Source organism: Myotis yumanensis, unplaced genomic scaffold, assembly GCF_028538775.1.
Source record: "Myotis yumanensis isolate MYYU_CA2020_CCGP unplaced genomic scaffold, mMyoYum1.0.hap1 SCAF_13, whole genome shotgun sequence".
Lineage (NCBI taxonomy): Eukaryota > Metazoa > Chordata > Mammalia > Chiroptera > Vespertilionidae > Myotis > Myotis yumanensis.
The window spans coordinates 27965097-27979321 of NW_027223764.1; the positions used below are offsets into that span (position 1 = coordinate 27965097).

Sequence of the window (14225 nt, forward strand, 5' to 3'; positions counted from 1 at the left end):
CGTCTCTCTTTTGGTGACATAAGCAGCCAGCCGTGGATGATCATTGCCTAGATCCTGCATTTCATTAGGGGCTTGCAAAGTGTTTAGATTCTAAGTCCTTCATTCCTGCCTCATTTATTAGCTGGAATAAATGAGGGACGGACCAAACTCGGCCAGGAATTAAGTGGCCTGTGTCATCTTCAAAGTGCTTCCTGGACAGGTTGGGTTTACTTGGCAAAGCAGAGGGCTTTGGCCTCCTTCTCGCTCTCTTTGTCTCTTCTGGGCCACTGTTTAACTTCACGCTGTTAGATGATATATATTCTCCAAGAGGAGGTAAACATTTTATTTTCCCTTTACAAAAGTGCTACATGGCTATTACAGAAAATACCAAGAGCCAAAAGGTGGGGGGGGGAAAAAAACCCAAACCCATCCATAATCTTAACACCATATAATTACTTCTTAACATTTTGCTGTACTTTCTTTTAGTCTTTTGGACCATACCTATATAAGTAATGTCTACTTGACACAAATGGGATTAAATGTTTATAAACTTAAAATCATCTAATATTATTAGTAATTTTTCATGTCATTGTTTTTCCTTCAATATAATTTTTAAATTTAAATCTTTATTGTCGAAAGTATGATGGATGTCCCCCTTTCCCCCCCATTGGCCCCTTCTAGCCTGCCCCTCTCCCCCACCCCACCCCCACCCCACCCCCACCCCACCCCAGGCCTTCACCACCCTACTGTCTGTGTCCATGGGTTATGCCTATATGCATACAAGTTCTTTGGTTGATCTCTTTCCATCCACCTACCCTTCCCCGCTTTCCTTCAATATAATTTTTAATGATTGCACAGCATTCTTACTCTGTTGTCTATAATTATTCACATTCTTAGTTAATCTAGAATTTTGCATTCTTCTTACAGATGAAAATCTAAAAATTAAAAATGGTTTTCTGTTCTGAAATCAGTGTAAATATTGCCCAGTGGGACCCATAGCCCACTCTAATCCACCCTAATGTGTTTGAGTGCCCAGTGGTAAATAAAGCAGGTGCTCCTTCCTCCCTCCCTCCCTCCCTCCCTCCCTCCCTCCCTCCCTCCCTCCCTTTCTTCCTTCCTTCCTTCCTTCCTTCCTTCCTTCCTTCCTTCCTTCCTCCCTCCCTCCCTCCCTCCCTCCCTCCCTCCCTTCCTTCCTTCCTTCCTTCCTTCCTTCCTTCCTTCCTGCCTTCCTGCCTTCCTGCCTTCCTTCCTGTTCCAGCTTATATACATTGCATAGATCTGACCTTCAGCCCTGCAGGCCTTCTGCAACTCTACCTCAGTGTTAGGCTGCCCCAGGAGAGAGTGTGTGTAAGCCTTTTGTTATCAATACACTTTAATCTTATCCTTGTACCCAGCCCACAAAGTTACGATAATGAGAACTTGAACTCTTCGGGACGTCACTGTGAAAGATCTTTCCTCTGTAGGCATCAGAAAGTGCTGAGAAGTCTTAGCTGAGCAACGTGCAAGGGGAAGGGAACAAGAATTTGGACCACCATTTGCTTTCCTGGATGCAAGAAGTCTTTTGAGGGGTTGAATAAGGTAAGAATGACTCTATTTTCTTGGAGAGGGAGGGATGGATCTTGAGTCATCCATTGCCTCAGAGATCTTGATGAAACCCCAAACCTCCACCCCATTTTCTTAGCTTTGGAAACCCATTTTGCCATATCATTACTTTTTTCTTTCACAGTCTTGAGCAATAGGCACTTCAGCATGGTAAAGATGTGACAAGTGGCTTGCTGTTTTCTCATTAGAGCCTCATCACTGACCTTCTAGGACAGTGGTTCTCAACCTTCCTAATGCTGAGACCCTTTAATACAGTTCCTCATGTTGTGGTGACCCCCAACCATAAAATTATTTTCGTTGCTACTTCATAACTGTAATTTTGCTACTGTGATGAATCATAATGTAAATATCTGATATGCAGGATGTATCTTCATTGTTACAAATTGAACATAATTAAAGCATAGTGATTCATCACAAAACAATATGTAATTATATATGTCTTTTCCGATGGTCTTAGGCGACCCCTGTGAAAGAGTCGTTCAACCCCCAAAGGGGTCGCGGCCCACAGGTTGCAAAACGCTGTTCTAGGATTATGCTAGATTAAGTGGGAACCATAAGGAAATGTATATTCCTTTAAAATGTAATTCTTGGTCCATTTGCCTTCTGAAGCAGACAAGACATTTGCTTTAATGTTTGAAATCAGAGTTTAATCATTATGAGAAATAAATAGTACTAATGGCTTCAAAAAGAATTGTGATATGTTGGCAGTAATTCTGGCAACAAAGTAAGAGTGGTGAAACACATCACTGAAACCTGAGTAAGAGGTGGAAACTCTGATGTTAAATCAAGTGCTGCTGTTGACTTGTGCAAAGGCTGGTAGTGGTGATCAGTCACCAGAGAAAAACTAGCAAAAAAAAGTATGATTTTGTTGTTTGTTACACAGGCTCCAGCCACATGACTACCTTTTTTACATATAGAATGTGCCTGTAGATGATCCGGGGTTGGGAGGTCTACTTGTCCGTCATCCATTTTTTTTTTATTGCCCTTTTTGTACAGAAGTTGTCTCAGCTAAACAGAAAGGCTTACAGAAACCAAAGTTTAGAGCAAGAACTAGGTGCACTGGGTTTGAAGTTTGCTACTGAAACAATAGCTAATGACTAATAAACCTCTTTGGATCATCAGTTTCAGAGGCATATCTTAGATGTGCTTCCTGACTTCTGGGGGCTGTCAGTGAAACCTGGGACCCAGATGCAGAACTAATTTGTTCTGCCCTAAATTTAAAGTTGTTCCTACTGCTGATCTTGATGGTGGTCGTGGTGCCATATGGATGAGGAAAGTCTACCAATAACCAGGAAGTTTAGGAAGACGTTTCAGTCTCCTTGTCCATTCCCAGCTCAGCCCTTCCTCTGAAGTGTTTGCTGGGTGACTGATTTTTAACCTCTAGTCCAGGGGTTGCAAAATAAAATGACTACAAAGACCAGGTAGTAACTTAGATATACAAGACCCATGGGGTAGGGGCTATGGCAAGTTGGAGAAGGCATGCACCATCTAAAAAGAACAGCACCTACCAAGTTTTGGAACTTTTGGCAAATGGGAATGCTGGCTCAGTGTTGCCACATTTTAGAAAGTATTTTGAAAGAAATTTGAAGTTTCAGATTTGTAAATGTGGACTCTATAGAAAATTTGTGAGACTTAATCTTTTATCTTGTCAATTAAGTCAAATTGAAACAAAAAAAAATTGTCTGGGCTGTACTACACACCATTGTTTGTTGCCAATTTACAATTGGGGGTGGCGGTATCTTAGCCACCATTGGGGCGGAGACAAGACGTGGGATTCCAATCCCATCTCACTGCTCAGGCTTCCTAAAGCAAGTCCCTTCCTGTGATCCCAATAATCCTCCAATGGTCTCATATAAACGCCCTTCAAGGACCATGAAGAACACAGAGTCTTTGCCAATTTGGAACCCAGTGATGAATGTCAACATTTTGAGCACGTATTACATTCCATGGAACCAACGAATTATTACTTGCATCATCTCCTCTTATTTTTATGGGAACTCTACGAGATAGATACTAAAATGATCACCATCATATTCCTATTTACAGATGGAGAAACTGAGGCTCATTGTCTGGGATTTCCCAAGTTCAGTTGCAGTAAGTGGCAGAAATGAGATTTGAATTCTGGAGTCAGACTTCAGAATCCAATTTTTAATGACCATTATTATACTTTCTCCTGTTATACGACTTTCTAGCTTGTATAGTCCCTCCGCGTAATGATGAATTCTCCTCCTAAAATATCCTAAGGAATTTGTAAGGACATTTTCTGCTTTTGTAGAACACAGGGGCATTTGTATTTTTATCCTCTTCATTTGCTACAAGGTTTGCAAAATGTGTGAAATCCTTATCACTGGAGAGGAAGATGTTATTAACACCTGGCTTGGACCAGAGATGCCAAGCCCCCTTTCCAGGCCATTTTCTTATCAGGTAGTATTTAAAGTTAGAACATGGGGTGTAGAGGCCTACGGTATGGATTTCACCTCCATGTGGACAAGATAATTTTACTTAGTCTATGATCACAGAGGAAAGCCCCCACCTCAGCAAGCCTTCTCCCAAGTACAACCAATGTGGGTGAGTCCGTCATCCCCGTGGACAGAAGTGCTCCAACCTAGACCCATAAACTGCATCATCTCCATGAAGGAAAGCAGCAGTGATGTAGCCAAGGAATGCAAATAGATTTTCACTTAGCTGCCCATGCCAAATGATGAGTGGTGGATGCCAGGATGAGTACTGTGCCGAGAAAGATTTGGAAACCCCATCTGAACTTATCAGAGTGCTGTAATTGACTGGTCTTGTCTGCTATGGGCTTGGGATGTGGAACTAGTGGTGAATGTGCTCTATACTTGCCTGGTATAGTCTGTTCATATGAAAGAGCTAAGACGTCTCAGGCAGATGGAAGCACATGCGTTTTAATTTGTGATTCTGTCTTTTTCTGTCTCTTCCTTATTTCTTCTTCCATCTCTGCTTCTTTCTTAGGAAAAATGGCCAAACGTACCTTTTCCACATTAGAGACGTTCCTGATTTTCCTCCTCATAATGATGACTGCTATCACGGTGGCCCTTCTCAGCCTCTTGTTTATCACCAGTGGGACCATCGAAAATCCCAAAGGCAAGTGTCATGGGCTCTCTTGGATGCTGCGTCTAGGCCTGCAGGAAATTCCTCGATTTCTGTGGACACTAAGGCAGGAAATAGTGTCTGTTGATAATGCTGATAATGGAGGCGAAAGGAGAAGAAAGATCCACTAAGTATCAATTAGTCTTTTAAAAGCCTTGAAGACGGGAGTGTTGAATTCACACCCTCAGGAGGGCCAATGAAGCTCTGTAAATGAGCTCGAGTAGGGAGGGAACCAGGATGGGGCAGCTGCAATTTTGGTGAAGAGGGTCCACAGCCCCTCCTGAGTGCCAGCTGACTGTTGTTATGATAAACACGGACTCAATTCTCCTGAGTTTCAAGAGAAGCTAGAAATGTGGGTATTTAGACATAGCTTGATTTCTTTTTCAGCACTACAGATGAATTTAGTTTTTAAAAACTGTCTAGGCTCTATTTACAGGCAATAACGGGCCCATGGGTCTTTATAAAGTAACCTCTAGTCTAGGTTATATTATACCTGTTAAATGAGTAGAGAAGACAGTGGGGTTTGAATGCTCTGACCAAGGTAAAGGGAGGGCTGGACTCAGGCCAACTGGAGAAGGAGATGCATGTCTGAAGCCCGGTTTTCTCCTCCGTGGCCTTTTCTCTTTTCCAGTGTATTCTCCACCATGTCCCCGTGCTTTGAATTTCCTGCAAACACAGAGGGCCAGAAATCCTCCGTGCCAGGAGTGGGCAGAGCAGGGTCCTGGACTGCTAGATATGAAAGACTCTGTAGGGCTTATTTAGTTTTAGCTCTTAAAATGAGACTCAGGGAGCCCTGGCCAGTATTGCTCAGTGGTTAGAGGGTGGGCCCACAGACTGAAGGGTCAAAAGTTCAATTCCCAGTCAAGGGCACGTACCTGGGTTGCAGGTTCCATCCCTGGACCTGGTCAGGGTGTGAGCAGAAGGCAACCAATAGATGTGTCTCTTCCCCCTCCCTTAACCCCTTCCTTCCTCTCACCCTCTCTATAAATCAATGGGAGAAATATCCTTGGGTGAGGATTAACAAAAGAGAGAGAGAGAGAGAGAGACAGACAGACAGACAGACAGACAGACACACTCAGGGAGGTTGTCTATAATTACGGCAACTATTTCCATAGTGGAAGTTGCTGTTTATTGAAGGGTTACTTTGTGGCAAGCACTGTAATCAGGAGCCTACATCAATTTCTTATTTCATTCTAATAAGGTTCCTATGAAGGTTGATGCCAGTCTTAGTACCATTTTATAGATGTGAAAGCTGAGACTTTGAGATCACAAAGAGCTTGCCCTTGGTTATGTAAGTTTTGCTTTGGTTGGCACCACATGCCTATGTCAGTATCAATAAAGCAATAGCAAAGCTTCCTGCTTCCTTTCTTGCAACACTAGATGTCCTGGAGAGAATGTGGGCTCAGGGAGGAACAGACACAGATTCGAACTCCCTCTGGAATGTGGTTGAAAGCGCATCAGACTCTTAGTTGGAAGATCTGATTTGGACACCTGATTTAAGCATATGCTCTCTGCATTCTTGGTTAAGTCACTGTCTTGGCTTTAGTATTCTCATATGTAAACTGAGGAGATTGGACCAGGTGAGCTCTAAGGTTTTTTTGTTTTTGTTTTTTGAGCTCCGGAAGTCTAGGATCCCATAATGAGTTAGTTGCTAATCTCTTGCCTAAGTACTTCCTGAGCACTTGTACCTTCTATACTGACTTCTGCTGTCTTGGCCATCCCTGGCTGTTGTCCAGGTTGTAAACAAACGAGTAAAATGTGTATGTAAGATGTCTAAATATATAAATAAAACCAAAGCTCTAAGGTAGTCACTGCTCTATGTTTTTAATATGCAGTAACATATTTATTGTTCAAAACAACCCTTGGAAGTAGGGTATTATTATTATTATTATCTCTATTTTATAGATGAGAAAAATTGGGGTGAATAGCTTAAGTAATTTGTTCAGCCAGTAATTGGTAAAATCAGTTTTCCAATCCAGATTTTTGGCATCTGTCCTTTTATTCTCAATGCTATTCTGCCTCCCTGATATTTGTATGTATATGTGATATACATATTGATAAGAAATGTAGTGTGTACTTATGCATATATGGTGACATGGGAATCATTAGCATAAGATAGAACTATATCAACAAGTATACAACGATCTAGGTTGCATTAAGAATAAGTCTTTAGCCCTGACCGTTGTGGCTCAGTGGGTTGGGCTTTGTACCATGCACGGAAAAAGGTTGCTGGTTGGATTCCCAGCAACATTGTGGGTTCAATCCCTGGTAGGGGGTGTGCAGGAGGCAGCTGATCGATGTTTCACTCTTACATTGATGTTTCTTTCTCCCTCTCGCTTCTTCTCTCCCTAAAAAATTTATATATATATATATCTTTTAAAAAAGAATAAAAGTCTTGAGAAGGCTGAGGAAGACCAAAGCAGGGTAGAGACAGCTGGGGTGGCACCCTGGAGATGAGGGTTTGAGCTGGATGTGAGTGTGATGGAAATGAATCAACTCTGAAGGTGGTAGTGGAGATTGGTTGGTGGAGGAGAAGGAATAAGTACTCTGGATGGAGAGAATGGCAAGGACGAATCCCAAGAGGCTGCATTTAGTAGGTTGTGTGCCAGGAACCTGGCACATGATTTGTTTGGCTGGTGTGGAAGTGCATGGTGAGTGAATGAAGGGTGATGAGTTTGCAAGGAATGGCTTGTGAGGAGAAGCTGAAGGAGGTTTGATGGAGACCTTGATTGTTTAGTTGAAACATGTGCAGTAAAGAAAAAGATCATCCTTAGGAATGATATAAAACAAGTTCCTGAGATGTTTTCCACTGTGTATCATACACATAAACAATATACAAAGATTTTTTTCCTCAGGAACCTGAACTTAGGTGTTCTAACTAATGCTGACATGTAAGTGATTGGAATTGTTGTTTCTTAAATATCTTACTCTATTTTTATTTTTTAAACATTTTATATATTGTCTATTTACTTGAGTTTATTGGGTGACATTGGTTAATAAAATTATGTAGGTTTAAGCTATAGAATTCTACAATACATCATCTGTACTGTGTGTTTACCACCCCAGTTCAAGTCTCAAATATTTTATTCTATTTTTTGGATTCAGGTTTTCCATCCACTGAGAGCCCTCAGGCCACCCAGGGCTCCACAGCCCCTCAGCACTCCACACTCACACAAGGTCCCACAACCACCCAGGTGGACCCAGTGACTACCACCCCAGAGCCTCCTCTATTTCAGAACTTCAGTGGCTACCACATAGGTGTTGGGCGAGCTGACTGCACAGGACAAGTAGCGGATATCAATATGGTAGGTAAATCATGGGCTCCTCAAAGAGACTGTGAAATAAAATTTTATTATTTTGAATCCTGCATTTATTCCTGATTATTATAGCATCGTCTTGCTTTCCTATTGACTTCACTGCTGTGTAAGACTATGAGTATTGTCCTATAAGGAAGAAGGGATCATTTATTTAACCACAACTCCCTTGGAAAGACAGTTGGCCACTTTTTATGAAATGGCAGGGCTAGGAAACTCAAATATGACAGAGGATGGGCAGGTACTATAAGTGACTGAAGCAGGTCAGTGTGAGATGTTCAACATCTAGTGATCCTCAGTTTGGGGACAGTAGGAAGTTGGGGGTATGGTGGTGCATCTAAGTGCATGGCCCCAACTAATTGTTGCCATGTAAGCATGTGGACTTAGGGTTGCTATATCTGACAGTTTTTTCAAGAGAAGCCAGTAACATCTCTGGACTGAAGATCTGAGGGTTTAAGTATCTCACTTGGAAAATGTAGGCAACTCTAGTTAGTTAAAACTGGAAACCTGGCATGGGCCAACAGTGTGTTAGCCAAGTAGAACCCTTCAATGTGTTAGGTGTGGTCTGTTGGCTGTTAGCATGCAACTTCTTTGCTCTGATGGTGGTTACACTGTTTATATCAACACCTCCCTAGGAAACCAGAGCATGAGGTTGTCTGATGGGATTGTCTCCTGTCTACCAAATAATCTTTAGCTTCAAGGAATTACAGTTGACCCTTGAACAATGAGGGGGTTAGGCACACCAACCCCCACACAGTGGAAATTCATGTATAACTTTTGACTCCCCCAAAACTTAACTGCAGTTGGCCCTTTGTAGCCACAGATTCAACAAAATGCAGATCAAAACATTATTTTTGATCCACGGTTGGGAATGTAAAAATACTATTTTCAATCCCTGGTTGGTTGAATCCAAGGATGTGAAACCTGTGGATCTGAAGGGCTGACTGTATTTATTTACAAAAAGTCATACATAAGTGGATGTGCACAGTTTAAACCTGTGTTGTTGAAGGGTCAACTGTATTCCTTGCTGTCTATTCTGAAAACTGACTCTTGAATCATTGTAATCCTAAATAAACACCCACATGAGGGCAAAGCAAGCAGTAGAAGGAGCATTCTGAAGACTTGGGTAGACTTTAAGGGTGGGTTTTATGACATAGTAAGAGAAGGGGCAGGGATAGATGTATTTGATCTGACTTGGCTTAGGGAGGGACAACATGGGAGAAGCCAGGGTTAGGTACTTAACCATAAAGTTATGGTTAGATTATTTAACCATAAAGAAACCATTTTCTCCAGGTAAAAAACAAAACAAAACATACACATTGGCAACTCAAGTGAGGGAGCCTTCAATTTCAGGATGTTCCCTCTCAGTGTGCATGGTGGGAGGGGAACTATTTCCTTACATAGTACCTTGGACTGGCAGGAGAAAAGGTCTTATTTCAAAAAACAGAGAAGCCCTGAAAGCTCTCCAGGACAGTAACACAATTCTGGGCCATACCAGCTCCTCCCTCACCCATAAGGCAATGAATAGCTTCTGTCAAGCTTTTGCTACTTTGCCTTTACTTATTTCTACACAGAAGAGTAAAGACTCTTTTACAGGTGTTGGCTTTATTATTGAAAACACATTATCTCACTCAGAGCTTTCAGTGACCTGTGAACTGTTTTTATTTGTCTTTCTTAAGTGAGCCTGCTTTCTGGTGGGGTGGGGGTGGGGTGGGCGAGATGAGATAGAGCGCCTATGATTCTCTCTCCCCCTTTAGGTGGACTCTGATGTCCTCTCCCCCTTTAGATGGACTCTGATGGTCTCCCCGCCTTTAGATGGACTCTGATTGTCTCTTCCTCTTTAGATGGGCTACGGCAAAGGTGGCCAGAATGCACGGGGCCTCCTCACCAGGTTGTACAGTCGTGCTTTCATCATGGCAGAGCCAGATGGGTCCAATCGAATGGCATTTGTGAGCATCGACATAGGCATGGTATCCCAACGATTGAGGCTGGAGGTAAGTGATTGACGTGAGGAGGAAATGACTTGATGTTAAAAAAAAGTCAGTAGCTAAGCCCTCCTGGTTTTTCATCCAGTGAGTTTCTACCGCCTGCAACTTTATAGGCTCTTGACAATCCAGCAGACAGAGTGATCCGAATTTTTCCATTCTGAATCATCTTGGTCAAGATTTGCTTTCAATTCTGCTGGAGGTGCATCATCATTATTGATTGCTAATGTTTTTTTTTTTTTTTTTTTAATATATTTTATTGATTTTTTACAGAGAGGAAGGGAGAGAGATAGAGAGTTAGAAACATCGATGAGAGAGAAACATCGATCAGCTGCCTCCTGCACATCTCACACTGGGGATGTGCCCGCAACCCAAGTACATGCCCTTGACCGGAATCGAACCTGGGACCTTTCAGTCCGCAGGCTGACGCTCTTTGATTGCTAATGTTATTTGAAAGTTTATTACTTTCCAGGGGACCTTCACATACATTATTTCATTTAATCTTCTTTGATAGAAGTCTGAGAGTGTCAATTAATCAGTAACCCTTCCTTCAAGTTTTTAGACAACTGAGAATGGATGTAAGTAACCTGATGAGAATTAAAAATACAACACTGAAATGAGGTTGACCATAGATTGCTGAAGCTGGGTGATAGGCAGACATGGGGATTTTATTATATTACTAGTAGCCCTGCACACGAATCCGTGTGCCAGTAGCTCTCTGTGGGGCCTGACTGCTCCACGCCCACTGCCCAGAGACTCTCTGCGGCCCAGAGGCCCATCTGTGGCCAGGCGCAGAACACTTGCCTTGTCACTGGGGTAACAGCGCAAGCATTCCATACCCCAGCCTGGCCAGAGGCCCATTCTTGGTGGGGTGTGGAACATCCCGCCCCCCACCCCCCCACCCCTGCCCTGGCTGCTCTGTACCCGCTGCCCAGAGGCCCTCCGCGGCCAGGGTGGAATGCTTGCCTCGTCGCTGTGGCAACAAAGCAAGCATTCTGCCAGTCCGCTCATGCTGCCCACTCTTAGCGGCTGTCCCCTGGGACTGGGGGATTCCAGTGGGGCTGAGAGGATTGTGTGCCACCATCTTATGGCTATGGGTGCTGCCATCTTTGTGATGGATAATGGTTAATTTGCATATTACCCTTTTATTAGATAGGATTCTGATTGTTTGTGTGTGTTTGAAAATTTCCATAATAAAACTTAAAAAGAATAAGTTAACTCAATTGATCTTTAAAATGGATTGTAGAATATGGCAGGCTCTTCTGTGATTTTCCCCAAATTTAGGTCTTGTTATTTCCCTGTGGGGAGAGTAGAGTTTAGCAGAAAGGTGCATGGAGGACATGTCTTGGGCTACCTGAGACTTGTAAGGCAGACAGAGTGAGAGCAAGGGAAAGAGAGGAAGGGAGAGGAGATGAGGTGGGGAGGAGTGAGAAATAGAGTGGTGGAAATGGCTTCCAAGTCTATCTCTCTAAGCCAATTTCTGCTATATTTTCTGCCTCAGATCAAGTCACAGAAAAAGAATGTGCTCTCTGATGTCTGTTTACATATTCATGAGTGAGAAAGGGGGGAGACAAGAGTACCTAGAACAATGACCATTACATGTCGGTTATTCAGTGATGGGAAGGCCTAAATACCTTTTCCAACGTCACTCTATCTTGGGGGTGGGGGGGTGGAATGGAAGCCTCTTCCATTTATGGAAACATGAGGAGCGGGAGATTAAGTAATTTCCCCACCCCTACACTTACAACAAAACTGAGGTGGGTCTGTTTTTATCCCCTTTTTATGAATAAAGAAACTGAGTCTTTTAAATATATATATATATATATATTTTATTGTTTTTTTACAGAGAGGAAGGGAGAGGGATAGAGAGTTAGAAACATCGATGAGAGAGAAACATCGATCAGCTGCCTCCTGCACACTCCCCACTGGGGATGTGTCCACAACCAAGGTACATGCCCTTGACCGGAATCGAACCTGGGACCCTTTAGTCCGCAGGCCAGCGCTCTATCCACTGAGCCAAACTGGTTAGAAACTGAGTCTTAAAGAGGGCAATTAACTTTTTCAAATTTACATACTTGGAAACTGGTCAAGTTTGGTTCTTAACATATATACCTGATCCCAGAGTGTACATTCTTAAAAGAACATTATTCTATTATCTTGGAGGGAAAATGCATTGATAACCTGCTTTCTGCAGGGCATATTGCTAGTCATTCAGGGGACACACAGCTAAGTGAGTCATAATCCATGTCCTCTGTGAGCTCTCTACCTCGTTGGGGAATAGAAGAAAGGTCTATCAGGGAAATATGCAAATAACTAATTTACTGGAGTAAAGTACAGTGACGTGTTAGTTATCTATTACTGATTAATAAGTAGCCTTAATGTATAGTGGCTTCAAACAACAAACACTCATTATCTCACACTTTCGGTGGGTCAGAAATTCAGGAGTGGCCTATCTTGGGGGTTCTAGCTTAGGGTATCTTGAAATCAAGATATTGGCAAGGACCACAATCATCTGAAGCCTGGAGTGGGGCTGGAAGATCCACTTCCAAGAATATTCACTCATGTGGCTGTCGGCAGAGGGCCTCACTTCCCCACGGTCCATATCCTCATGACAGAGCCGCTGGCTTTCCTCAGAGCGACTAATTCAAGCAAAAGAGCCGGGAAGAAGCCACAGAGCCTTTCCTAACCCAGGCTCAGCAATTGCACACCATCACTTCCACCCTGTTCTATTCATTGGAAGCAAGTCGCTAAGCCCATTTCACACTCCGGGATAGCAAAGTTAAATTTCACTTCTTGAGGGCAAGAGTATCATATAATCTGTGGGTATACAGTATTTTAAAACCACCACATGGAGATGCAGGAAATGAAAATTAGGGGGGAAATTTTCAAAGTGGAAGTGACACTTGAATGGGCAGAATTTTAAATGGTTTACATGAGGAGGGAGAGCTGAGAAATGCATGGGATGGCATGAACAGAGGCACAAGGGAGGAATATAGACTCTAGAGACAAAGCTTGGTTAGTTCTATTAGGACACACATAGGCATGGAATTGGAGATGTGTTTGGAAGGTGTGTTCATAATTATAGAGGTCCTGGGATGCCAGGTTGTTTTTAATTCTGTAGGTGATGGGGATTCTTAGAAAACTTTTGAGTGGAAAGGTGATGCAATCACAATTTTGCATTAGAATGATTACTCAGATGGTGAATTTGAGGTGGATTGGAATAGACTAGAAATAGAGGAGAAGACACAAATGGGCAGATTCTTTAAATTAATGTCAAGGCTCTATTGGTGAGGGTCCAGTTGGGAAAACAGTAATCACACTAGGTATTTCAAACAGGGGGCATTTAATACAGGGGAGTGTTACAATATGTTGGAAGGCTGAAAGAGCTTTAAAGGGAATCTAGGCTTGCAGGAAGGATTTTAACTCTGCCTGGCGATTTCCCCTACATCATGTGACTCTCACACAAAAGTTCTAAACCAGTGGGGTGGCAGTGAGACTACATGGTGGTAAGAGGTCACATTAAGTGCTAATGGATTTGGGAATGAATAGACATAAAAGTGAACACTTGACTTTGTTTCCATGATGAGTAAGGCACTGTTCTATAGCCTCCTAACAACTGTATGAGGAAGACACTATTATTATGTCATTTGACAGACTGGGAAACCGAGTTGCAGAAGATCAAGTAACTCATCCAAGATTACACTTACGAGCTGTCCGGGCTGGGCTTCACATATAGGCACCTGGGGTCCAGAGCTCATGCTCATTACCACTGCACATGCTGTCTTTCTGAAGAATCAAAGATGGCTCTGATTGGGAAATAGTGTTGTCAGTGGTAGCAATAGGAGAGTTAAAAGGTAGATTTTGGGGGTGGAGCATGGAGGGGAGAGGGGTTTAATGTGTTGGATTGTAGACACTATCAAGTCAATAGTAGGGACCATTTAATCATCTCTTCCTAGTTTTACTTCCCCCATGCAATCTGAGACCCAGTGGGAAGGCCTTTAAATGAACCCACTTAGTCATCCCCAGTTAACCCAAGGGAGGTTGGGAAAAATAAATGTAGCTAAACAAGTGCCATTAAGCTTACTTATTACACCTGATTTTAGGCAGGTTCTCAGTCTCAGCTTTAAGATGGATGAAATTTCCAGCATGGAATGAAGAGTAAGGATGGTTTCTGAGAGTGAGGCAGGGCAGGAAAACAGAACGACTTTCCAACTCTGTCTATGGCATGTTCCCA

At 42.8% G+C, this 14225-nt stretch overlaps 1 protein-coding gene across 5 annotated transcripts in view; it reads left to right on the forward strand.

Annotated features, from left to right (window-relative positions):
* Window positions 1-14225, forward strand: part of ASAH2 (N-acylsphingosine amidohydrolase 2) — an 81561-nt gene that overhangs the window by 17589 nt on the left and 49747 nt on the right. For 4 of the 5 annotated variants that reach the window (XM_070432774.1, XM_070432775.1, XM_070432772.1 and 1 more), the window contains exons 2-5: window positions 1443-1557; window positions 4555-4686; window positions 7798-7997; window positions 9851-10000. In XM_070432774.1, the coding sequence (XP_070288875.1) occupies window positions 4560-4686; window positions 7798-7997; window positions 9851-10000 (477 nt within the window). In that variant the 5' untranslated portion in view covers window positions 1443-1557; window positions 4555-4559. Of the gene's footprint in view, window positions 1-1442; window positions 1558-3627; window positions 3676-4554; window positions 4687-7797; window positions 7998-9850; window positions 10001-14225 lie in introns of all 5 variants that reach the window. The other variant, XM_070432776.1, reaches the window with a different exon arrangement.